At 43.7% G+C, this 27,430-nt stretch overlaps 1 protein-coding gene across 1 annotated transcript in view; it reads right to left on the bottom strand.

The window, feature by feature from the left end:
• Positions 1-24,438, bottom strand: part of LOC122919395 (pinopsin-like) — a 109,427-nt gene extending 84,989 nt beyond the window's left edge. Inside the window, exon 1 of the mRNA XM_044268399.1 lies at positions 24,087-24,438. Within this exon, the coding sequence (XP_044124334.1) occupies positions 24,087-24,438 (352 nt within the window). The remainder of the gene's footprint in view (positions 1-24,086) is intronic.
• Between the last annotated feature and the right edge of the window lie 2,992 nt (positions 24,439-27,430).

Here is a 27,430-nt window from a genome sequence, read left to right as displayed (position 1 = left end):
GTTCCTAGAATTTTTTATTTTTTGTCACAATTTAGCGGAAAATGATGATTTTTCTTTTTTTTTCTTTTTTCCTTACAAAGTCTCATATTCTACTAACTTGCGACAAAAAATAAAAAATTCGAGGAACTCGCCATGCCCCTCACGGAATACCTTGGGGTGTCTTCTTTCCAAAATGGGGTCACTTGTGGGGTAGTTATACTGCCCTGGCAATTTAGGGGCCCAAATGTGTGAGAAGAACTTTGCAATCAAAATGTGTAAAAAATGCCCTGCAAAATCCGAAAGGTGCACTTTGGAATATGTGCCCCTTTGCCCACCTTGGCAGCAAAAAAGTGTGACACATCTGGTATCGCCGTACTCAGGAGAAGTTGGGCAATGTGTTTTGGGGTGTCATTTTACATATACCCATGCTGGGTGAGAAAAATATCTTGGTCAAATGCCAACTTTGTATAAGAAAATGGGAAAAGTTGTCTTTTCCCAAGATATTTCTCTCACCCAGCATGGGTATATGTAAAATGACACCCCAAAACACATTCCCCAGCTTCTCCTGAGTACGGCGATACCAGATGTGTGACACTTTTTTGATGCCAAGGTGGGCAAAGGGGCACATATTCCAAAGTGCACCTTTCGGATTTCACCGGTCATTTTTTACAGATTTTGATTGCAAAGTACTTCTCACACATATGGGCCCCTAAATTGCCAGGGCAGTATAACTACGCCACAAGTGACCCCATTTTGGAAAGAAGACACCCCAAGGTATTCCGTGAGGGGCATGGCGAGTTCCTAGAATTTTTTATTTTTTGTCGCAAGTTAGTGGAATATGAGACTTTGTAAGGAAAAAAGAGAAAAAAATAAAAATCATCATTTTCCGCTAACTTGTGACAAAAAATAAAAAATTCTAGGAACTCGCAGTGCCCCTCACGGAATACCTTAGGGTGTCTTCTTTCCAAAATGGGGTCACTTGTGGCGTAGTTATACTGCCCTGGCAATTTAGGGGCCCAAATGTGTGAGAAGTACCTTGCAATCAAAATGTGTAAAAAATGGCCTGCAAAATCCGAAAGGTGCACTTTGGAATATGTGCCCCTTTGCCCACCTTGGCAGCAAAAAAGTGTGACACATCTGGTATCGCCGTACTCAGGAGAAGTTGGGGAATGTGTTTTGGGGTGTCATTTTACATATACCCATGCTGGGTGAGAAAAATATCTTGGTCAAATGCCAACTATGTATAAAAAAATGGGAAAAGTTGTCTTTTGCCAAGATATTTCTCTCACCCAGCATGGGTATATGTAAAATGACACCCCAAAACACATTCCCCAACTTCTCCTGAGTACGGCGATACCACATGTGTGACACTTTTTTGCTGCCAAGGTGGGCAAAGGGGCGCATATTCCAAAGTGCACCTTTCGGATTTCACCGGTCATTTCTTAAACATTTTGATTGCAAAGTTCTTCTCACACATTTGGGCCCCTAAATTGCCAGGGCAGTATAACTACCCCACAAGTGACCCCATTTTGGAAAGAAGACACCCCAAGGTATTTTGTGAGGGGCATGGTGAGTTCCTAGAATTTTTTATTTTTTGTCGCAAGTTAGTGGAATATGAGACTTTGTAAGACTTTGTAAGACTTTGTGGGGTTTTTCTACTGTCTGGGCATTGTAGAACCTCAGGAATCATGACAGGTGCTCAGAAAATCAGAGCCGTTTCAAAAAGCGGAAATTCACATTTTTGTACCATAGTTTGTAAATGCTATAACTTTTACCCAAACCATTTTTTTTTTGCCCAAACATTTTTTTTTTATCAAAGACATGTAGAACTATAAATTTAGCGAAAAATTTATATATGGATGTCGTTTTTTTTTGCAAAATTTCACAGCTGAAAGTGAAAAATGTCATTTTTTTGCAAAAAAATCGTTACATTTTGATTAATAACAAAAAAAGTAAAAATGTCAGCAGCAATAAAATACCACCAAATGAAAGCTCCATTAGTGAGAAGAAAAGGAGGTAAAATTCATTTGGGTGGTAAGTTGCATGACCGAGCGATAAACGGTGAAAGGAGTGTAGTGCCGAAGTGTAAAAAGTGGCCTGGTCATGAAGGGGGTTTCACCTAGCGGGGCTGAAGTGGTTAAAGGGCTTCTGTCACCCCACTAAAGTCATTTTTTTTTTTTGGGCAACTTAAATTCCTTATAATGCGATTTATCAATATATAATGCTCTTACTCATTTTGGTTGGGCAGTTTCTTCAAAAAACAGACTTTTATAATATGTAAATGAGCTCTCTACCAGCAAGTAGGGCGGTTACTTGCTCATAGCAGCCGCATCCTCCTTTCATAAAGATGCCCCCTCCTCATGTTGATTGACAGGGCCAGCGAACGCGCTCGTCCTCTGGCTGGCCCTGTCTGCGTTCAAAATCTGGCGCCTGCGCCGTACCGGTCTTCAGTCGGCGCAAGCGCACTGAGAGGAGGACGCTCGCTCGGCCGCTCCTTCCTCAATGCGCCTGCGCCGATGACGTCACATCTATACCTGGTGCAGGTGCACTGAGGAAGGAGCGGCCGAGCGAGCGTCCTCCTCAGTGCGCCTGCGCCGACTGAAGACCGGTACGGCGCAAGCGCCAGATTTTGAATGCAGACAAGGCCAGCCAGAGGACGAGCGCGTTCGCTGGCCCTGTCAATCAACATGAGGAGGGGGCGTCTTTATGAAAGGAGGATGCGGCTGCTATGAGCAAGTAACCGCCCTACTTGCTGGTAGACAGGTAATTTACATATTATGAAAGTCAGTTTTTTGAAGAAACTGCCCAACCAAAATGAGTAAGAGCATTATATATTGATATATCGCATTATAAGGAATTTAAGTTGGCAAAAAAAAAATATGACTTTAGTGGGGTGACAGAAGCCCTTTAAGCCAGCCAGGCCCAGACTAGAGAACAGACAGTGTGTGGCGTGGCGTGACGTGGCCCTACCCTAACCTACCGATACCGAACAGACTGGACTGAGCCTGACCTAGTGGTGACGGTGTGTAGCAGGTTAACTTAATAATAATAAGGTACAACTTACAAGTAGTGACTGAGTGGACTGACCAAGTCTCTTTCTATTCTAACTAGAGAGATTAGATCTGACTCTGACTAAGTCTGAGAGGAGAGCTGGCTGGCGGCTGCCCCAGAATCTTCCTGATTTAAAAGTTAAAGGGGTTCTGCACTTTAATTTAATTGATGATCTATACTCATTCAAGTGAACAGATCTTAGCCGCGCTCAGGCTAGTTGATACTAGTCGTGATGTCAGTCAGTGGGCTGGCGGTAAACAGTGAGAAGGCCGCGGTGCTGCTCGAGCGCCGCTGCCTTTTCAAACAGCTGATCGGCGGGGGTCCCGGGTGTCTGACCCCCACCGATCAGAAGCTGATGATCTATCCAGAGTATAGATCATCAGTTAAATTAAAGTGCAGAACCCCTTTAAAGTTACTGTCAGTGCAGCCTGGATGATTACAGTATTTACTTTACCGTTTAGAGAAATCATGTTCAAATGTGAGCGGTGGGAGGGTGATCTGTGGTCTGTGGATGTCATGAGTCATTACACTGTTATAGGGGGGGAGGGATCTATAGATGATACTCTTATAGTGCTATAGGGAGGAGGATCGGGGGTCTTTGGATGTCATGACACTGTTACTGGGGGGGGGGGGGGAATCTGTAGATGACACTGTTATAGGGAGGGGGATCTGTAGATGACACGGTTATGGGGGGGGGGGGATCTGTCCCACTCTGTGGATGACACTGTTAGGCTCCATTCAGACGTCCGTAACAGCGGAAATGTGGGGGTCCGCATTTTTTTTCGGGAACGGAATTGCGGACCCGGAAGTGCGGGTCCGCATTTCCGTATCCGGCAGCACGCCATGCTGCCCTATAGAAATGAATGGGCCCACAATTCCGTTACGCAAATTTCGGATGTGTGAATGGGGCCTTATAGGGAGAGGGATCCCGATATGACACTGATATGGGGTGGATCTGTGGATGACACATAGCATGAGATGCTATAAAAGGTGTGTGTCATCCACAGATCCCCCTCCATAAGTGTCATCCACAGATCCCCAGGCAGCTAGGAGATGTTGAAATCTGAGTGATTGGGGTTTTTCTTCCCTATTGCGGTTTTAGGTAAAGTATTGCAGCATTTCTAAGCGTACTTGTGTAAATGTATCGTTTTTATAGCTGCCCCCCTACTTTTGTCCTGGCCCCCAGTGTGCCCCCCCAAAATTTGAAAGCTAGAGACGCCACTGATATGCAGGTATCACTGCTGAGGCCAGTGATTAGCCGCCGTGGTCACATACAGTACAGACCAAAAGTTTGGACACACCTTCTCATTCAAAGAGTTTTCTTTATTTTCATGACTATGAAAATTGTAGATTCACACTGAAGGCATCAAAACTATGAATTAACACATGTGGAATTATATACATAACAAAAAAGTGTGAAACAACTGAAAATATGTCATATTCTAGGTTCTTCAAAGTAGCCACCTTTTGCTTTGATTACTACTTTGCACACTCTTGGCATTCTCTTGATGAGCTTCAAGAGGTAGTCACCTATATTCAAATATCACCCTTCCCTCTACGGGGGGCAACTGGTCTATCACACCAAGTAGAAATTGTTTGTTCCAATAGCGTTTGTCACTCTATGTAGCTGCGGTAACACAGCAAAACCGCAAACAAATGCTGCACTACCTAAATGCACTACGTAGAAAGTATATTATTAGTATATATCACCCCTGCTTCAATCATTTTTTTTGGGGGGGGGGGGGGGGGGGCAACTGGTAAATCACACCAGTAGAAATGATTTGGTCCAATAGCGTTTGTCACTCTGTGTATATGCGGTAACGCAGCAGAACCGCACACAACTGCTGCACAATACAAATGCACTATAATATACTTTCTATGTTAGAAAGTATATTATAAGTATATGACAGCCCTCAGTATGTCCCACCTATCGATAGCACACCTATACCAGTCTTTAAAAAGACTTTTGTGGCCCTATTAGCTAGCGTTTGGTGTCCCTAACAGTCTGTCCCTGCTCCACACAGCAACCTCTCCCTACACTGGCAAAGGACTGAATGTAAAATGGCGGCCAGATCGGGTTAATTTATAAGGGGGTATGTCCATGTGCTGAAACGTCTCAATTGGCTGTCCTGTACCACCTGATGGATGTCTCATGGATCAAAGTTCTTCATAATGTAAAATAATATGGTGCCGGTGGACATCGTCATATGTTCGCCCATTCGGCGAACCGCGAACAAGCAAAGTTCGCCACCAAACGACTGCCGGGCGAACCGCAAGGCCATCTTTATATGTTATTATGTTACTACACAGTAACTGTTGGGTCAAGTAAAAGTACCTGCAGGATAGACAGGGTTACATTCCTACTCAATACTATGCCGTTATCAGTATGACTTTTATTTACAGCAAACAAATGTGATATTTCTTGAATAATGTTCCCAAAAAATCAATATGTCAGCTCTACAAGGTCAGCAACCCAGCGAAAACACTAAATGGTGATTTCACAGAACTTACCAGCTAGCTAGAGCAATACTATAGTAAGCATGGGCAAACAGCAATATTACATGTCATATACAGTACTGTCCAAAAGTGTTAGGCAGCTGTTGGAAAAATGCTGCCACGTTAGAATGCTTTCAAACATAGAAGTTAATAGTTTATTTTTATCAATTATCAAAATGCAAAGTGAATGAACAAGATGAAATCTAATCAATATTTGGTATGATCACCCTCTGCCTTAAAGCAGCAGCAATTCTTCATGGTTTTTGAAGGAACTTGGCAGGGAGGTGAATCCAAACATCTTGCATAACTAACAACTGATCTTCTGTGGATGTAGGTTTGCTTAAATCCTTCTGTCTCTTCATGTAATCACAGACAAACTTGATAATGTTGAGATCAGGGCTCTATGGAGGCCATATCAACACCTTCAGGGCTCCTTCTTCTTTACGCTGAAGATAGTTCTTAATGACACTGACTCTATGTTTGGGATAGTTTCATGCTTAGAATAAATGTAAATTTAAACTATTAACACTTCTGTTTTTGAAAGCATTCTTACTTTGCAGCAATTTTCCCACACTAGTCTAAAACTTTCACACAATACTTTAGCGTACCGAAACAGAAGAGCTCATGGCAGATAGCAAAATGGACTTCTGACTACTCCACTAGGCTTGAGGGGTTGTCTAAGATTTTGATATTGCTGGCCTATCCTCAGGACAGGCCATTAACATCAGATCGGCACTCCCACCAATCAGCAATAAACTTGCAGCTCCACTGCCAGAAGTTGGATCGAGAACTACACAGCTACATCCAATGCATACTGGATGGAGGTGGTAACGGCAGCGCTGCTCTACTGAAGTGAACAGGAGCAGCTCTGTAGTTACCAGTTTCATCTGCTAAACAATGAATAGAGCTCCTGTGACTACTTCCACCACCAGAGCTACAACCAAAGATCTGATTGGCAAGGGTGTGGGGTCATCTGATATTGATGGCCTATCCCGAGACATCCTGGACAACTCCTTTAATGATAGTGATCCACATACTCAATCTAGTTATGTACAATAAATTGTTCACTGACCCAAAATTTTAAATTTGTAAACAGTTCTAAAGATGACAATAGACACTTTCATACACACACTCCATACTCCACACCAGAGAGGTACTCACCTCTCCTCTTTCCTGCTACCTTCCTTCCTCTCAAAATCCCTTTGTTTGCTCTTCTGGGAGTCCTGGAGATCTCCCTTTTTTTGTGCGGGTCTCCCCGACATTCCTGCACTAAATGCAGCAAAAATCTAAATTAAAAAGAAAGCAAAGAACACTAGCGACACTCATCAGAATACACTTCTCTTCCTCATCCCGTCCTCCATGACAATCCATAGTGCTGTCTCCATTTGGAGCCTTATCTCACTGGTTCTCTTTAATCATTATCAGAACTAGGACAACATTTTGTGCGATTTTCACATGATATTGCTACAAAAAAAAAAAGTTACAACCTTTTCAATGAATCCTTATGCTGATTTTTCGAAGACTTAACCCTCTTTCACACTTGCGTTGTCAGGATCCGGCGTGTACTCCACTTGCCGGAATTACACGCCGGATCCGGAAAAACGCAAGTAAACTGAAAGCATTTGAAGACGGATCCGTCTTCAAAATGCGTTCAGTGTTACTATGGCACCCAGGAAGCTATTAAAGTCCTGGTTGCCATAGTAGTAGTGGGGAGCGGGGGAGCAGTATACTTACAGTCCGTGCGGCTCCCGGGGCGCTCCAGAATGACGTCAGAGCGCCCCATGCGCATGGATGACGTGCCCTGACGTCACTCTGGAGCGCCCCGGGAGCCGCACGGACGGTAAGTATACTGCTCCCCCGCTCCCCGCTACACTTTACCATAGCAGCCAGGACTTTAGTGTCCCGGCAGCCATGGTAACCATTCAGAAAAAGCTAAACGTCGGATCCGGCAATGCGCCGAAACGACGTTTAGCTTAAGGCCGGATCCGGATCAATGCCTTTCAATGGGCATTCATTCCGGATCCGGCCTTGCGGCAAGTGTTCAGGATTTTTGGCCGGAGCAAAAAGCGCAGCATGCTGCGGTATTTTCTCCGGCCAAAAAACGTTCCGGTCCGGAACTGAAGACATCCTGATGCATCCTGAACGGATTTCACTCCATTCAGAATGCATTAGGATAAAACTGATCAGGATTCTTCCGGCATAGAGCCCCGACGACGGAACTCTATGCCGGAACAAAAGAACGCAAGTGTGAAAGAGCCCTAACTTCAGTCTGGTAAATAGTCTGAAATTATTCTTTATAATAGAAGGAAGTCCCAATGCTGTGGTATCTAGCCTTGCCTACACTGCTAGGAGACATCAGGCAATTAGATGAGGATTATAATTGTATCTTTGCTTCTTCAACTATGGGGCTGATGTATAAATACTGCATCAGGAAAAGTGACCTAATTGCATTGCTTATTCCGGAGGTAGTTTAGGAAGTGAAAACTCATCATCGATGGAGTATCTTTCTTCTGAGATAGTTTTCATCTATAAACCACTATGTATGAAGATACCAAGCACTGTATACAGAAGATACCTGCAATTTTTTTTTGCATTTTTGAAAGTGGCAACTGGGGGCATGCATACTATAGAGATAGACCTGCTATGGTGCCCTTGGAGAGTGTAGGCTCAGCCCTAGCTGGTCCTATCTCCTTGACTACTAGGTGGTAAAATGTCCATATGGACCCAGTATAGTATATTGTTCTGTTCAAATTGCACAAGAGGGACATTTTGGATGCACAGAGGGACCTAGGTAAAAATACGGATTGTCCTTTGGAAAGAGGGGTTCTTGGTAGGAATTTACAATGATCTGATATTAATGAGGATGCTGTGGTGTGCATTTAGCTGGCCATACAAGAAGAAGATGATCTGGTCTAGTCTATTAAATTATCTTTTAAAGAGGACCCATGTAACTTAGCATGAGATGAGCCCAATCCATGCTTTTCTGCTTTAAATCAACCCACTAGTCACACTTACCTGCGGCAACCTGCGGTTGCGACTCCCAACTCTCCACGTAGTGGAACCTCTCTAAAAGATTTCTGCCCCTTCATATACAGTAAAATCTTGCCAAAAGAGCACGTCTTTAAAGGAGGCCTCCAGTTTGCAAAAACATCCTTTAAAATAACTATTTATGAAGGCAGCTATGATTTTGTAATGTATTTATTTTACTGCTTTTACCTTTATCGCTCCTATATCCAATTGTGGGCTTTGGTCATACAGTTCTTTCTTATTTCCTGTGATGTTGTGTCAATGAGCGGGGCAGCGATAGGGGAGTGTGTATGTAACTAGCTGGGTGGGAGGAGCGATAAACTAGCTGGGAGATGCTAGAGGCAGTGGCAAGTGCATTATGGGTTTGGCTGGATACAGCAACTGGAAAATGTACATGAGGTAAGCAACTACATGATTATATCTTTAAAAACCATAGTAAGACTGGAAAACCCCTTTAACCACTTCAGCCCCGCTAGGTGAAACCCCCTTCATGACCAGGCCACTTTTTACACTTCGGCACTACACTCCTTTCACCGTTTATCGCTCGGTCATGCAACTTACCACCCAAATGAATTTTACCTCCTTTTCTTCTCACTAATGGAGCTTTCATTTGGTGGTATTTTATTGCTGCTGACATTTTTACTTTTTTTGTTATTAATCAAAATGTAACGATTTTTTTGCAAAAAAATGACATTTTTCACTTTCAGCTGTGAAATTTTGCAAAAAAAAACGACATCCATATATAAATTTTTCGCTAAATTTATAGTTCTACATGTCTTTGATAAAAAAAAAATGTTTGGGCAAAAAAAAAATGGTTTGGGTAAAAGTTATAGCATTTACAAACTATGGTACAAAAATGTGAATTTCCGCTTTTTGAAACGGCTCTGATTTTCTGAGCACCTGTCATGTTTCCTGAGGTTCTACAATGCCCAAACAGTAGAAAAACCCCACAAATGACCCCATTTCGGAAAGTAGACACCCTAAGGTATTCGCTGATGGGCATAGTGAGTTCATAGAACTTTTTATTTTTTGTCACAAGTTAGCGGAAAATGATGATGATTTTTTTTAAATTTTTTTCTTCTTACAAAGTCTCATATTCCACTAACTTGCGACAAAAAATAAAAAATTCTAGGAACTCACCATGCCCCTCACAGAATACCTTGGGGTGTCTTCTTTCCAAAATGGGGTCACTTGTGGCGTAGTTATACTGCCCTGGCAATTTAGGGGCCCAAATGTGTGAGAAGAACTTTGCAATCAAAATGTGTAAGAAATGACTGGTGAAATCCGAAAGGTGCACTTTGGAATATGCGCCCCTTTGCCCACCTTGGCAGCAAAAAAGTGTCACACATGTGGTATCGCCGTACTCAGGAGAAGTTGGGGAATGTGTTTTGGGGTGTCATTTTACATATACCCATGCTGGGTGAGAGAAATATCTTGGCAAAAGACAACTTTTCCCATTTTTTTATACAAAGTTGGCATTTGACCAAGATATTTTTCTCACCCAGCATGGGTATATGTAAAATGACACCCCAAAACACATTCCCCAACTTCTCCTGAGTATGGCGATACCAGATGTGTCACACTTTTTTGCTGCCAAGGTGGGCAAAGGGGCACATATTCCAAAGTGCACCTTTCGGATTTTGCAGGGCATTTTTTACACATTTTGATTGCAAAGTTCTTCTCACACATTTGGGCCCCTAAATTGCCAGGGCAGTATAACTACGCCACAAGTGACCCCATTTTGGAAAGAAGACACCCCAAGGTATTCCGTGAGGGGCATGGCGAGTTCCTAGAATTTTTTATTTTTTGTCGCAAGTTAGTGGAATATGAGACTTTGTAAGGAAAAAAGAAAAAAAAATGAAAAATCATCATTTTCCGCTAAATTGTGACAAAAAATAAAAAATTCTAGGAACTCGCCATGCCCCTCACGGAATACCTTGGGGTGTCTTCTTTCCAAAATGGGGTCACTTGTGGCGTAGTTATACTGCCCTGGCAATTTAGGGGCCCAAATGTGTAAGAAGTACCTTGAAATCAAAATGTGTAAAAAATGGCCTGCGAAATCCGAAAGGTGCCCCTTTGCCCACCTTGGCTGCAAAAAAGTGTCACACATCTGGTATCGCCGTACTCAGGAGAAGTTGGGCAATGTGTTTTGGGGGGTCATTTTACATATACCCATGCTGGGTGAGAGAAATATCTTGGCAAAAGACAACTTTTCCCATTTTTTTATACAAAGTTGGCATTTGACCAAGATGTTTTTCTCACCCAGCATGGGTATATGTAAAATGACACCCCAAAACACATTCCCCAACTTCTCCTGAGTACGGCGATACCACATGTGTGACACTTTTTTGCAGCCTAGATGCGCAAAGGGGCCCAAATTCCTTTTAGGAGGGCATTTTTAGACATTTGGATCCCAGACTTCTTCTCACACTTTCGGGCCCCTAAAAAGCCAGGGCAGTATAAATACCCCACATGTGACCCCACTTTGGAAAGAAGACACCCCGAGGTATTCAATGAGGGGCATGGCGAGTTCCTAGAATTTTTTTTTTTTTTGCATAAGTTAGCGGATATTGATTTTTTTTGTTTTTTTTCTCACAAAGTCTCACTTTCCGCTAACTTAGGACAAAAATTTCAATCTTTCATGGACTCAATATGCCCCTCACGGAATACCTTGGGGTGTCTTCTTTCCGAAATGGGGTCACATGTGGGGTATTTATACTGCCCTGGCTTTTTAGGGGCCCTAAAGCGTGAGAAGAAGTCTGGAATATAAATGTCTAAAAATGTTTACGCATTTGGATTCCGTGAGGGGTATGGTGCGTCCATGTGAGATTTTATTTTTTGACACAAGTTAGTGGAATATGAGACTTTGTAAGAAAAAACAAAAACAAACAAAAAATGTCCGCTAACTTGTGCCAAAAAAAAATGGCTGAATGGAGCCTTACCAGGGGGGGAGTGATCAATGACAGGGGGGTGATCACCCATATAGACTCCCTGATCAACCCCCTGTCATTGATCACCCCCCCTGTAAGGCTCCATTCAGACGTCCGCATGATTTTTACGGATCCATGGATACATGGATCGGATCCACAGAACGCATGCGGACGTCTGAATGGAGCCTTACAGGGGGGTTATCAATGACAGGGGGTGATCAGGGTAATCAGGGTGATCACCCCCCTGTCACTGATCACCCCCCCTGTAGGGCTCCATTCAGACATCCGCATGATTTTTTACGGATCCATGGATACATAGATCGGATCCACAGAACGCATGCGGACGTCTGAATGGAGCCTTACAGGGGGGTTATCAATGACAGGGGGTGATCAGGGTAATCAGGGTGATCACCCCCCTGTCATTGATCACCCCCCTGTAAGGCTCCATTCAGACATCCGCATGATTTTTTACGGATCCATGGATACATGGATCGGATCCACAGAACGCATGCGTACGTCTGAATGGAGCCTTACAGGGGGGTTATCAATGACAGGGGGTGATCAGGGTAATCAGGGTGATCACCCCCCTGTCACTGATCACCCCCCCTGTAAGGCTCCATTCAGACGTCCGCATGATTTTTACGGATCCATGGATACATGGATCGGATCCGTAAAAATCATGCGGACGTCTGAATGGAGCCTGACAGGGGGGTGATCAATGACAGGGGGGTTATCAATGACAGGGGGTGATCAGGGTAATCAGGGTGATCACCCCCCTGTCACTGATCACCCCCCCTGTAAGGCTCCATTCAGACGTCCGCATGATTTTTACGGATCCATGGATACATGGATCGGATCCGTAAAAATCATGCGGACGTCTGAATGGAGCCTGACAGGGCGGTGATCAATGACAGGGGGTGATCAGGGAGTGTATATGGGTGATCACCCGCCTGTCATTGATCACCCCCCTGTAAGGCTCCATTCAGACGTCCACATGATTTTTACGGATACATGGATCGGATCCGTAAAAATCATGCGGACGTCTGAATGGAGCCTGACATGGCGGTGATCAATGACAGGGGGTGATCAGGGAGTGTATATGGGTGATCACCCGCCTGTCATTGATCACCCCCCTGTAAGGCTCCATTCAGACGTCCGCATGATTTTTACGGATCCATAAAAATCATGCGGACGTCTGAACGGAGCCTGACAGGGGGGTGATCAATGACAGGGCGGTGATCAATGACAGGGGGGTGATCAGGGAGTTTATATGGGGTGATCAGGGGTTTATATGGGGTGATCAGGGGTTTATAAGGGGTTAATAAGTGACGGGGGGGGGGTGTAGTGTAGTGTAGTGTGGTGTTTGGTGGGACTGTACTGACCTACCTGAGTCCTCTGGTGGTCGATCCTAACAAAAGGGACCACCAGAGGACCAGGTAGGAGGTATATTAGACGCTGTTATGAAAACAGCGTCTAATATACCTGTTAGGGGTTAAAAAATTCGGATCTCCAGCCTGCCAGCGAGCGATCGCCGCTGGCAGGCTGGAGATCCACTCGCTTACCTTCTGTTCCTGTGACAGGAAATCTCGCGTCTCGCGAGAAGACGCGTATATGCGTCCAGGAGGAATAAAGCAACCACCTCCCGGACGCATATACGCGTACGGCGGTCGGGAGGTGGTTAAGAAGACTTCCCACCATCTACCCACCACGTGGTTTCAGATTGTAGCGCAGTGGGGGAAGGGTTGTTTCGGGTATCGAATTTTCGATACCCAATCAATACTTTTGCCTGGTATCAACCTCGATACCAGGATTTGCCTTTTTTTCGATACTAGGCTTCACTATTGCGCAGTCTAATATCAGAGAACAATGAGCGCGCTCATTGTTCTCCTCAGCAGCACAGGGGAGAAGGAAGCAGTCTCTCCCTCCCCCTGTGCTGCTGCTGCCGCTGCCACCAGTGATGAGAGAGGGGCGGGTGCACTGCGCCACCAATAAAAGTAAATGAACCTTTTATCTGGCAAAAATATCTGTACTCAGTATCATGATATGTACAGCGGCGCCCTGGGATCTCACTGCACTTACTATTATGCCTGGGTGCCACTCTGTTCTCCTGCTATGCCCTTCGGTATCTTCGGGGACTTGGTTATACTGGGCGGAGACTGCCCTTGTTCTCCTGGGCGTCTCCTTCTCCTAGGCTGTTAGCTCTGCGCTGCGATTGGCCAGTGCTACAGCCTGGGAGAAGGCAACGCCCAGGGGTAATAGTAAGTGCAGTAAGATCCCTGAGCGCCGCTGTACATATCATGATACCTAGTTCTGAATTTTTTGCCAGATGAGAGGTCCTCTTTAATACAAATCCCGGAGGCGGGTGCTGGCGGGGAGCTGCGATTAGCAGCAGTAAACCCCTCAGGTGCCGCCTCCTGTATTAAATGTTAATTATATTGTCATTGGTGTAGCAGTGCGCCCTCCCCCCTCGTCCCCAGTATTAAAATCATTGGTGGCGCAGTGCTCCCCCCCAACCTCCCAGAATTAAAATCATTTGTGGCAGTGGCCACAGGGTCCCCTTCCCTCCTCCTCATTGGTGGCAGTGGCAGTTCTGATCGGAGCCCCAGCAGTGTAATCCTGGGGCTCCGATCGGTTACCATGGCAGCCAGGACGCTACTAAAGCCCTGGCTGCCATGGTAATCTCCCTGCTGCTGTGTGCACTATGCACAGGGCAACAGGGAGAGTGTAAGATCCTATTCACCCTGATAGAGCTCTATCAGGGCGAATAGGGCAAGGTATTAAAAGATCCCACGTTCTGGCTCCTAAGGGGGAAAATAGTTATTAAATAAAAAGTAAAAAAAAACATCAAAATATTAAGTATAAATCACCCCCTTTCCCAGTTTTACATACAAAAAATATATAAACAATAAATCAACATATTACATATTGTCATGTCTGAAAAGTCCAAACTATTAAAATGTAAAAAAAATGTCCTATGCGGTGAGCACCGTAACAGAAAAAAATAAAATAAAAACTGCGCGATTCGCCTTTTTTTTTTTTAGTCAATAGGATTGGACTGTTCTATTATGGACCAGACGTTCCATAAAATGCGGAATGCACGCAGCTTATTTTTTTTGTGTGGTATCCAATGGTAACAAGTATTGCAATACTTTTTTATGGTATCGAAACAACCCTAAGTGGAGGACAGGGGCAGCAGCTCTCCTAATGAAGATCAAATAAATGCACAGTTTGTGTTTGGTGGTGGAAGTGGCGGATCCAAAGCCTGGTCTCGGGAGGGGCACCTCCAGATTATTTTCTGTCCGCCGCCACAAAACAATGGTGCTTACAAAACAGACTACACAGTGTAGAGGTATACTGTATATTGTGTGGCACAGTGTAGGCTATATGTGTATAACAAACATATTTCACATGAAAACTTACAATTACTTGGCTTCGCCCTTGGGGATCTCGGACACCACTTCAACACTTTGGCCGGGGGCTCGGTGGAGCCGATGTGTTTTATCCTAATGAGAAAGATTTCATAATAAGGATTTGGAGAAGGGGCAGAGGTATAGCAGAGCAGGGAGAGGCTGGTGCTGCTACTAGGGGGTCATACCATGTGGGAGTAATAAAGCCCACCGTAATGCGACCCCCCAGTAGAAGTAATTCTCCTTATAATGTGACAGTGCAAAAAATACCCCCTTGTAATACCCCCAGTTGAGCTAATGTCCCCATAGTGCCCCCATAATGTGCCAGTATAAAATACCCCTTCTTAGTGCCCCCCATAGATGACCCCATAGTACTCCTCTCCCCCCTTCCCCATAGTACCCACCATAATTTGTCCCCAGTATAAAATGCTACTGTACAGAGACCCCCATATAAAATACACCTTGTTTGTGGCCTCAGTATATGCCCCTATAGTGCCCCCAATAATGTGCCAGTAATAAGTGCCCCCAATAATATCCCAATAAAATGTGCCCCCAATAATGTGCCAGTAAAATGTGCCCCCAATCATGTGCCAGTAAAATGTGCCCCCATAGATGCCCCCCAATCATGTGCCGGTAATAAAAGCATCCCCCCATCATGTGCTAGTAATAAGAGCCTCCCCATAATGTGCCAGTAATAAGAGCCCCCCATCAGGTGCCAGTAATAAGAGCACCCCCCATCATGTGCCAGCAATAAGAGCACCCCCCATCATGTGCCAGCAACAAGAACCCCCCCCCCCCCCAATGTGCCAGTAAAAGTATTGTACATATAAAAAAAAAAAAAAAGAATGTTATACTTACCTCAATGTCAGAGATGCGATGCAGGCCTCTTCCGGGCCTGTGTCCCGCGCTGTATGGCTCAGGTGGCGCGATGATGTCATTGCGCCGCCTACCTCTGCAGCCTGCCTGCAGCCTATCAGAGGAAGGGGAAGGGACACGCCTCTCCCTCCCATGCCCCGCCGCAGCACAGCCATCTGTATCGCTGTCCTGAGGACGGCGATACAGATGACTATGGAGATGAACGCTTCCACAATGGAAGCGCTCATCTCCCTGTGCCCTGCCGCTGCCGCCCCCCACTTGTGAGCAGGGCCGTGCCGCCAGCTTGGGGGGGAGGATCCACCAGTGGGTGGTGGCTTGGGTGGCTATAGGCCCCTCTCAGGCATCAAGCCCTGGGAGATCGCCCGAAACGCCTATATTAGGATCCATCACTGACTGCAGGGGAAGCATTGAAGGCAATCATAATATTATAAGATGCACTAAACTTTTGGCCCAAAACGTTTTGCGACAAAAAAGTACATTTCATACTGTAATTTTGGGTGGTCATCTAAAAGAGGTTTCTCTGCATTGGGCTAGCAGGAAAAAGTTGACTCCCATCCAAATATTAATTTGTGTTGCTTGAGATAAACTCCTACAGAAAACTCCTCTGCCCAATGTCCCCCCATTTTACCTCTACCCATCTAGCATCGCGGGTGACGCAAGTGAAGCTTATCCCCGTCCCTGTCTGCCATTGGCTGCTCCCACTGACACCGGATGTTTTCATCCGCGCATGGGGAGAAGCAGCAGCGGCAGTGCGGGGGACCAGGAGCAGTGCAGGGAGCGGGGAGCCAGATAAGTATATTTAGTGTGAGGGGCCTGGGCATATGGCGGACATTTTTTAGTCTTGGATAACCCCTTTAATCATCTTATACAGGCCATTCACATACTTCACTGAACACAGATCACATCACAGGTCATACACCTCAAGATTTTATACATCATTGCTGTCATTGTTTTTTCAATGTGTCTTCTGATATTATCTGTGTACTGAAAATGTTCTAAAATACTTTCCCCTCGTTCCTTTGCAGATTTATAAGATCTCTCCTGGCTGTTGGTAAATGGAGGCAGCCCCACGGCAGTGTAGGTTATCAGATCTCTCTCCTATAATTTGCTGTGCACCTGTGCGACCAAGATGTGATCAAGATGGGTTTTAGGCTGTGGAGGTAAAAAATTCCCTGACAACAGCGGGAGATCTTAAAAACTGTGATATTTTGAAATGCAAAGTATATTAAAGAGTTGTATATTAAAACCTCTTGAAGAATAATGTTAATCTTTAACTACGAAGACATCAATATGATTCATGGCTACATGTGGAACAAAACCTTGAAAAATATCCACTTGAAACATTGCAGGAGATAATGGATCTGAAGTGCTCCGATAAGAGTGAGAATGGAAAAATGTAAAAACTTGAAATATTAACGTATACCTCCATGTTCAGGTGACTTTTCAGGATAAACTGTCAAGTGGGTGTATATAAGGACACAACTATTTAATTATATCACTCGTATCAGTCATTTTTCACCAGTTTTTCTCCTTCGCAGCCTCTATTTCTAATTGTCAGTCATCCTGAGCCAGTATGTTGGAGTATGTTCAGCCAGTAGCCTCCATAATGTCTCCCACAGAATACAAATGGATGAGAACAGGAGATTCTGGTCCCAAACTGCTATAATCCAATCCCTCAGTGAGCTGACAGTCCGTTTTTGTCTCTCAAGACGGATTCAGCAGAGAATTCAAACTGAATGTTAGTTAAGGGGGTGGGAGAGATAAAGAGCTGATCAGAGGAGAAAGAGGCATTTTTCACTGATAAGGCATTTTACAAGGTTTCTGATATTCACCTGTACTATTGAGTTATGCAAAGTTGTGTGAAAAGTTAGTAACCATTTAAGAACTGTATAGTCATAGAATGGGAGGGGAAATGTACACAGGAAAAAAGCTGAAGCCAATACAAACTGAGATTACTTACCTCTAATTAACTACATGTGAGTGCTGCTGTCCATAACTATCTACAACAGGTCACCACTGCAGCCAGTGACTGACTGCAGTGGTCACATACAGAATCCATTGGGGGATCTCAGAAGTGTTGGAATGGAAGTGGCCGGCAATCCGTAATATTACTTCTATTATATTATACACAATTCTTAGTAGTTTTAAAAAAAAATGTAAGTGTTCAGAAAACTCATTTAACTGAGCCTGTGCACAGAGCTGTGTGCTATCCGTGTAGTCAAATATATCATCTTTAGATCCCAATATCCCAGATCCAAGCAGGAAAAACTCCTAATTATCAAGCTCACAGCATTATAACAGAAGGAAAGGACATAGCTAAACATAACTATGCACCTACATAGCATGCTAATAGTCCCTATTAATTATCACATACACAGTGTGCATAAAAACATATAGGGGTTCATTTATCAAACTGGAGTAAAGTAGAACTGGCTTAGTTGCCCATAGCAACCAATCAGATCCCCTCTTTCATTTTCCAAAGGAGCTGTGAAAAATGAACAATGGAATCAGATTGGTTGCTATGAGCAACAAGGCCATTTCTACTTTACACCAGTTTGATAAAAGATCCCCATAGTTTATTGAGATAAATACACATAATATACTAGTGACAGAATGGGGCAAGATGGACAAAAGCCCCACATTACTGCTGCAAGTAGGGAAGCTAACCAACTGGACCACCTGGACCATATATTAATAAAACCTATATTGGTATGTAAATATGTGCCACTTTAACAGAAAAAATCTTCCAAAGATATACACACCAAATATATAAGTATTGAGCGACACAAATAGCCCCTGCTGCACAATAAATGGGCACTATCTATATAGTATAGGATGGTGCCGCCTGTCTCTGGAGGACACAAACAATGTGTATGTGTATAATAAACCTAATAATAATAATAATAATAAAGCTAGCAAAGGCTCACAAAAGCTTCAAAATACAATCAAAATAATAGGGCTTATGTCAATCTGATGTCTCCTCTATTCAAACACACTGCACCTACTCTAAACTCTTAACAGGAGAAGTGCAGAATAGAGGAGACATCACATGGACATGATCTGCCTGGTCACATGACCCTCCATCAGAAGCCATTTTATGGACAGGAATTCCAGGTGGACTGCACAGAAGACTTTGTAAACAAATAATAACTTAAATATAGAAAATAATGCAGACTAACAAGCAAAGCTACATTAGTATTTGTTATATAATCATCTTACATACACATTGGTCAACAATAACCAGAAAGTTGCCAACCCCTGGCCTTTAAGCAAGTTGAAGATGAAATGATTTCCAATAAGGCATAACGTTAAAGATGACCCATTCCCTTTGTATTTAAAAAAAAAAAAAGAGCAAAAAAAAAAGAGGGAATGAAGCAAAGCTTTGGGCACCCTGCATGATTACTACCTAATAGCACCCCCTTCGGCAAGTATCATAGCTTGTAAAAGCTTTTTGTAGCCAGTCAAGAGTCTTTCAATTCTTGTTTCAGAGATTTTCATCTATTCTTCCTTGCAAAAGTCTTCCAGTTTATTTTATACATTTTATATAGCGCTACTATATTCCGCAGCGCTTTACAGATATTATCATCCAACTGTCCCCAATGGAGCTCACAATCTAAGTTCCCTATCAGTATGACTTTGGAGTGTAGGAAGAAACCGAAGAACCCGGAGGAAACCCACGCAAACACGGGGAGAACATACAAACAGTTCTGCAAGATTCCTGGGCCATCTTGCACACAGTACTCTTTGATCATCTTCAATAATGTTCAGATCAGGGGATTGTGAGGGCAATGGTCAAACCTTCGGCTTGCACATTTAAAAATAATTTCTAAATGCCATTTCCTTAGTTTTAAATATAATGGCAGTTAACAAGAACAAAGGTAGTCAAGAGAAGGTCTAAGAAAAATTTCAAAGACAGCTGGTTAGGGTTACTAGAAAGGGAAATAAGAACCCCTGGTAAACTGCATAAAGAAGACCTTCAAGAAGATTTAGCAGACTCTGGAGTTGTGGTAGATTGTCTAACTGTTCAGCGACACCTGCACAAATATGGCCTTCATGGAAGAGTCCTCAGAAGAAAACCTCTTGTGCGTCCTCACCACAAATTTCAGCATCAGAGGTTGTCAAAAGAACATTTTGACAAGCCTAATGCATTTTGGAAAGAAGTCCTATGGACCAATGAGGTAAATAGAACTCTTTGGCTGCAATGAGGAAAGGTATGTTTGGAGAAAAAAGGGTACATAATTTCACGAAAAGAACAACTCTCCGACCATTAGGGGTGGATCAATCATGCTTTGGGGTTGTGTTGCAGCCAATGACATGGGGAACAATTCACGGGTAGAGGGAAGAATGGATTCAATGAAATTCCAGAAAATTCTGGAAGCAAACATATCACCACCTGTAAAAAAGCTGAATCTGAAAAGAGAATGGCTTTTACAAATGCATACTGATGCTTTAAACACCTAAAAATCCACAATATATTACCTCAAAAGGCACAAGCTGAAGGTTTTACCAAGGTCCCTCAGAGTCCCCTGATCTGAACATCATTGAAAATCTGTGGATAGACCTCAAAAGAGCAGCGCATACAAGACAGCCCAGGAACCTCACAGAACTGGAAGACTTTTGCAAGGAAGAATGAATGAAAGTCCATCAAACAAGAACTGAAAGACTCTTGGCTGGCTACAAAAAGTGTTTACAAGCAGTGATTCTTGCGAAATGGGGTGCTATAGGGTAGCAAAAAAAGAAAAAGAAAACAGTTCTACCACTTGCACTGCCAAAAAGTTACATGAAAGAAGCCAAAAAGCAGCAATATGTAAGAAAAGTAGGGAAAATGTCCATTACAGCCCAGCAAACAGCTTCAGACTTCCTACTATATGGGAGACTTGCCTGCTCTGCCAGAAGTAAGGAGGTCTCCTTTTAAAGGGGCTGTTTCGGGGACATTTAAAACAAATAAAAAAGAAAGTCATTTGCTAAAATAACATTAAAATTACACTGCCACTCCAGTGGCACTGCTCCGGTCTCTGGCTGTATTGTAGACAGTCACGAGCTGCAGCAGCAACAGTCAGGTAGTCACAATGTCATCACTGCAGGGCACAGCAACTGAGACTGTCCGGAGCACCGGAGCAGGTAAGTAATATCTATCCCCTTCTTTTTCTATGATTTTTAACCCCTGAAGGACCCTGAGATTTTCCATTTTTGTGTTTTTGTTTTTCACTCCCCGCCTTCCCATAGTACTAACTTTTTAATTTTTCCATTCACATAGCCTTATGAGGGCTTATTTTTTACGGCACCATTTACAGTTACATACCATGTAGTAGGAAGCACAATTCCAAATGGGGTAGAATTGGGAAAAAATGCAATTCTACATGTTACAGTATGCAGTAAAATTGCCACGTTACAGTATGCGGTAACATTTTTACACGTTACAGTATGCAGTAAAATTGACCTGCTATCTTTATTCTCCAGGTCAGTACAGTTAGAACGATACCACACTTATATAATTTTCTTGCGTTTTAATACTGAAAAAAAAAAAAAAACTTTGAGAAAAAACAAGAATGCCCATGTTTGTTTTTTTATTCTTTAAGTATTTTTATTTTAAGGAAAGAGGGGGTGATTTGAACTTTTATATTTGTAAAAACTTTTAAAAACTTTTTTTAAGTCACCTTGGGTGACAATAACTGGCAATCATTAGATTGCCCATTGTGTTCATTGATGGCTAAATACTAGATAGCCATCATTGAAAACATCATTTACACTATACCAATACAATGCTGCCACCTAGTGGCCTGTATTGGTATATTCCTGAAATAGACATGTAACAGGTTCCCCAATCTCAGTCGGGGAACGCTGTTAGCGGAGGGGAAGTGCGCGACTTCCGCTTCCGGCTGATCAGATGCCGTGGTCACATTTGACCAAGGCATCTGAAGGGAAAAATGTATGCGATCAGCCTTATGGCTGATTGCATACATGTGCCGCTGGTTTCTGCTATTTAAAAAAGCAGAAACCCCGGGGCTATGGCGCCCGCACCACGCGCAACCGGGCGCAATGTTTGGGGACCAGACTTCTGCCATACATATACAGTGGTGGTCCTTAAAGGGAACCTGTTACCAGGATTTTGTGTATAGAGCTGAGGACATGGGTTGCTAGATCACCGCTAGCACATCCGCAATACCCAGTCCCCATAGCTCGGTGTGCTTTTATTGTGTAAAAAAAACGATTTGATACATATGCAAATTACCCTGAGATGAGTCCTGTAGGTGAGATGAGTCAGGGACAGGACTCATTTCGGGTTAATTTGCATATGTATCAAATAGTTTTATTTTACACAATAAAAGCACACAGAGCTATGGGGACTGGGTATTGCAGATGTGCTAGCGACCATCTAGCAACCCATGTCCTCAGTTCTATACACAAAATCCCGGTGACAGGTTCCCTTTAAGGAGTTAAAGGGGTTATTCCATTTTTTTTATTACTCACATGTATGGAAGACATCTTCCCTTACTGTAGGTGGGCAGCAGCTCATCAAGCATTTACATCTCCCAGAACCCTGCAATTAGCTCTTGTTAACCCTTTCCTCCCCGCAGAAAAAACAGACCCTCAAATATAGCCCCATAGATGAATAGGTTATGTAATGCCCCTACAATTTCCTTCTCCATGGTCTAGAGAGAGATATGGCTTTGCATTGTTTTGATTGTGGAAGTAAAGATGAATGAATGAAAGGCATCTGGAGCACTTCTCTATGAACTGAGGGAGAGTAGAAGGAAGCAGGGAAGCTACTGAGCATGTTAGTCCACCTCTGAATGCAGGAGAAGGTGGACCAAAAGGATGAACAGCAGGGGGCGCTAGCAGAGAAAAAAATGTAATGTACATAAAAAAAAGCTATATTTTTATTGCATGTATATTGCAATAATACGTCATTTGCAATGCATTATCCGTGTATGTGTACTCATACTTTTTATGCTAAATCTCGCAGGACAAAGGCATTTTTTTTCCCGATCCGGTGATGTACCGGGGCTCTCCATGGGGCTGCCAGGAAGCCCGGTGACATCACTGGCACTGATGGGCGGGATTTAGCGCTGCCCTAGCCAGTAAAATGGCTAGGGCAGCGCTAAAGCCTGCCCATCAGAGCCGGTGATGTCACCAAACACACTGCCGGGCGGAAGTTTCCGCCCGGCAGTGTGTTATTGAAAACAAAAGAGCCCGTGCCCTGCATGATTTAGCGCAGGGCAAGGGAGCGCATCGGAGCATGAGATGTTCCGATGCTAGCCTCAGTGGGGCTGCCTGGGTGAAAATTAGGTTATGTCCGGGTTCAGCTCTGAAACCGGACAACCCCTTTAAAGGGATTCTGTCACCTCGTTTTCGGTTATAGAGCTGCGGACATGCACGGCTAGATCGCCGCTAGCATGTCCACAATATACCGGTCCTATAAGGCTGTGTGCTTTTATTTAGTTAAAAAAAATATTTTAGAGATATGTAAACACAGGGGGCCGTGGCTGGGCACCAAGAAGATTAGTACAGCCCCTTGGGCACCTTACAAGGCTTATTTACATATCTCTAAAATCATTTTTTAAACAAAATAAAACCACACAGCGCTATAGGACCCGTATATTGCGGACAAGCTAGCGTTGATCTAGCCGTGCATATCTGCAGCTCTATAACGGAAAACGAGGTGACAGAATCCCTTTAAGTGTCCTAGGCAGCTCTTTTGAGGGCATTCTAGGAGATTAGGTTGGGTATACTGCAAATTAAATCCTAGATTACTCATAAAAAAAAAAAAATCTCACTTTCTCACTCAGAAAAATAGTAACGGGATGTAACAGAGCTGAATTTACCATCAAACTTGTTTCCAAATGAGCACCTAACAGAAAGTAGGTCCACAAGGTGTCCAGTGTAAAATCACCCATGAGATCTGATGTTAGTACAAGTGGTCCTTCAAGATACAATACTAATCGGTTCCAGGACGACCATTGTATGATGAAACCATTGTAACTTGATTAATTGGTTCCAAAGCCCCAAAATGTCATCCAAGATAAGAGAAAATGAAGATTTAGTAAAAATAAGCAGATAAAACAGTCCGGAATAGCTGCTAACTGGCAACTAATACAGATATTTTACCAGAGAAGTGACCTTGATTGTTGGATCAGAGTCTGAGGCATTGTATGTTGAGTCTAGTTTAAACTTATGATGGGTCAGAAAGAAACATTTTATGTTGAAAATATTGTATCCTGAGGGAGCGCTGTACAGGTAGTCACAAAGTGCATCAACAATGGTACCATTTACAAACTCAGCTCTCCTACATCTGCAAATAAAAACCTACATTACTCACCAAACAAGGAGTTGCAGAAGCCATACCACTTACATCCCTGCGGTCCTATGAGCCACTTGCCGGATACACTGGCCGCAAAGCTGAAGGGGGTCCCAAAGATACAGACCAGCAAGTCACTGACGCTGATGTTCAGCAGGATCATATTAATAGGCGTCCTCACCGCCTCAAACTTCACAAAGATCAGCAGCACCAGAAAGTTATACAGTGATCCCAGAAGCAGGATGAAGCCCAGGCACACTGCCACAGCACTGTGAGCAGTCCTGCTTAGACCAGGCATCGGGAAGTCCCTGCTGTCCTCAAGGCTGGCGTTATGCAGTACAGAGTCATTCAGTGTGCTGAGGACATACACCATCTCTGCTGATCATCAACCTCCGCTCCTTGCAGCCTATTGTGAGGAGCCCAAGGATAAAGCTGCAGCCAGGATTCCAAGATGTGCACCAGCGCCACCTGCTGGCAGCTATCCGTCTGCCTAGTAACATTGTATCAGCAGGGACTTTGTCATTGGATTTACTGTAGATCAGCAGTTAGATTAGAAGGTAGATGATAGATATAGACAGACATAGAAGACTGACATCAGAAAAAGACCACATGATCCATCTAGTCTGCGCTTACATTATTATTTATCATAGGATAGACGTGTATATCCCAGGCATGTTTATATTCACTTACTGTAGATTTGCCAACCACATCTTCAAACGAAAATCTTCAACTATTCTTTCAGTGTAAAAATATTTTTTCCTGATCTGCCCCCAAATTAATAGATTGTGTCCCATTAATAAACAACACATCCTTCCTGAACCTTATTTATGCCTTTATTATAGTTAAAGGTTTTGATTCCCCCTTTCCTTTCTTTCCTCAAGGATATACTTTAAGTCTCTGTTTTATGATTCAGACCCTCAGATAAATAGATAGAAGGAATGGATAGATAGATAGATAGATAGATAGATATAGTCCACTGTGGAGATCGCTGCCCAATATGTTTCAACCTGTCATCAACTGAGAGGAAGATGAGACACCATGGGCTATTATACCCCCATACTGCCCCTTTAGCCCAACATCCACCACTTTAATTCCCACATCAACCCCCCCCCCCACCACCACCACCACAATACCTATTATTTATTTTGCTTTGGCCGTACCCAATGTTATACTTGGACATGCCAATAAAGCTTTTTTGAATTTGATAGATAGATAGATATGTGATAGATATATAGATAGATAGATAGGTGCATAGTTATTAGATAGATAATAGATCTATATGGGATAGAATCTAGTTGATAGATAGATCCCACTCCCAGCCCCCCACACTGATTAGCTTTTTGAAAGAGACACAGATAGTGCCCCCTTCAATAATTATTGGCACACAGTGCCCTAAAATTAACTGCGCCAAGCAAATAGTGTCCCTGCCACTAAAAGTGTTTGTAAATATGATGTCTCTCAAAAATAATTGTGAATAGCTGAAACTCTGCAAGGGTGTCTCCCACAATAATAGCATTCCCAAAAGTCCCACTAACAGTAATAATTCTTTGCCTGCATGCACTTAGTAGTGTGAGGCAGTGACAGGCCTCATATATGAAGGACGGTATGTATCTCCGAGAATGGGGCAAGAAACGTACTAGGGAGATGCATATCGTGGTTTGCTGTGGTGCACCTGAGACCTGCCACCAATGTACTCCGCCTTGGTGGAGTGGAAGCCAGTAGCTAGTGTGTCCAACTAAGATAGATAGTGGACGCTGTTGCTACTTAGTATAGCTGGTATTAGCTAATCCGGGCCTGGCTTTCACTAGGAGTAAGCAAAGAGCTGGGTGGGTGCTTACTCCCCACGGTTCACTCTGGGTTTTGTACGTGGCTCATGTCCATGATTCTGTTTAAAAGTGAGCAGCAGGAAGCAGGGTGTGTCCTTATGGGTGAGAAGGCTACAGATACAAACTGAAAAGAATGGCCTCATGCTCCTGTAATTTGCCCACTGGCTCCTGGTATTGCCCATACGGCTCAGGTAGGTGAGTGTTAGGTCCCGGGCTACTTGAGAAACCGTGGCGTGGTGCTCGGGCTCAGACATGTCCTACACCGTAGGACATGTTGGCTAATCTCTCAATTTTAAAATCAGTTTGAGGGTTTAGTGAGACTGCAGAGTGCACCTGTCTTTGCTATTATTTTGTTATATTGCTATATTGATTATCACATCCACATAATTGCTATCTTGTGTAGGATGTCTATTGTGGTACTTGTGGTTCACTGCGGGCATCCTCCACCGTATGCATTTTTGCTGGGGATCGTCATTAGCAACGGGCCACAAGTGCAGGATTTGCTCCCCTATATATATGCACAACTGCATGTGGGTTTGAGCACTTCCTGCTTGTTTAATACCACACCATTCTTTTCAGTTTGTATATATAGATTCCTGGAGGTGTATAAACTCCAATTTAAATGTTCCTGTTTTCCATCTACAGGCCACATTTAGGTGCACCTATGAGGCCTGGGCTATATCAGCCAGTCTTGAGTGGGACTCGCAGACTCCTCCCCTCTCCCATTGCAAGCATGGTTACGTGCTGGCGGTAACTGGTGAGCTGTTTGTGAGTCGGCCTCATGCTCCTGTAATTTGCCCACTGGCTCCTGGTATTGCCCATACGGCTTAGGTAGGTGAGTGTTAGGTCCCGGGCTACTTGAGAAACCTTGGCGTGGTGCTCGGGCTCAGACATGTCCTACACCATAGGACATGTTGGCTAATCTCTCAATTTTAAAATCAGTTTGAGGGTTTAGTAAGACCGCAGAGTGCACCTGTCTTTGCTATTATTTTGTTATAGTGAGAAGGCTACAGATCACACACTTCAAGGCGCGTTTGTCAACACTGGCCTGTGGACAGTTCTAGAGGAGACCCGAACCTGCAGTACTTTATTTTGGATGTCTTGGACTGATTACCTGATCTGAATGTAACTGAACTGTAAGTTGGCTGGAACAAGCAATACACTGTATTGAAGTGACTTTCTTATGTCCCTGCCTGTCTTTAAAACTGGTCATAGGAGCATACGGCATTACATATGGTGGAGGATGTGGGAAGAACAGTAAGGCAAACACAGTGTTCACATGTCCTGGATTAAACCAGTAAAGTTCTGGGGGTTCAGAGCCTGGCAGCGGAGCTAAATGCAAGCAGTTAAGTGAGCTCTGCTGTGGACTGATAAAGAAGGGGCAATTATAAGCTTTCCAAGTGAGACAAAATGGGGAAACACCCCAGGATCCCTGAAAACAGGCACTGGACATGGGGACTTGGATAGATTTGTTAAAAAGACGGGATCCATCTCCTCAAGGCGCGGTGGACAAAATGGCGCCGAGAGGTAATGCACCAA

The sequence above is a fragment of the Bufo gargarizans genome, chromosome 9 (genome assembly GCF_014858855.1).
Source record: "Bufo gargarizans isolate SCDJY-AF-19 chromosome 9, ASM1485885v1, whole genome shotgun sequence".
NCBI classification, from domain to species: Eukaryota; Metazoa; Chordata; class Amphibia; order Anura; family Bufonidae; genus Bufo; species Bufo gargarizans.
Note: the sequence above shows the minus strand (reverse complement) of the source record. Positions and strands in the feature narration are given on the sequence as shown.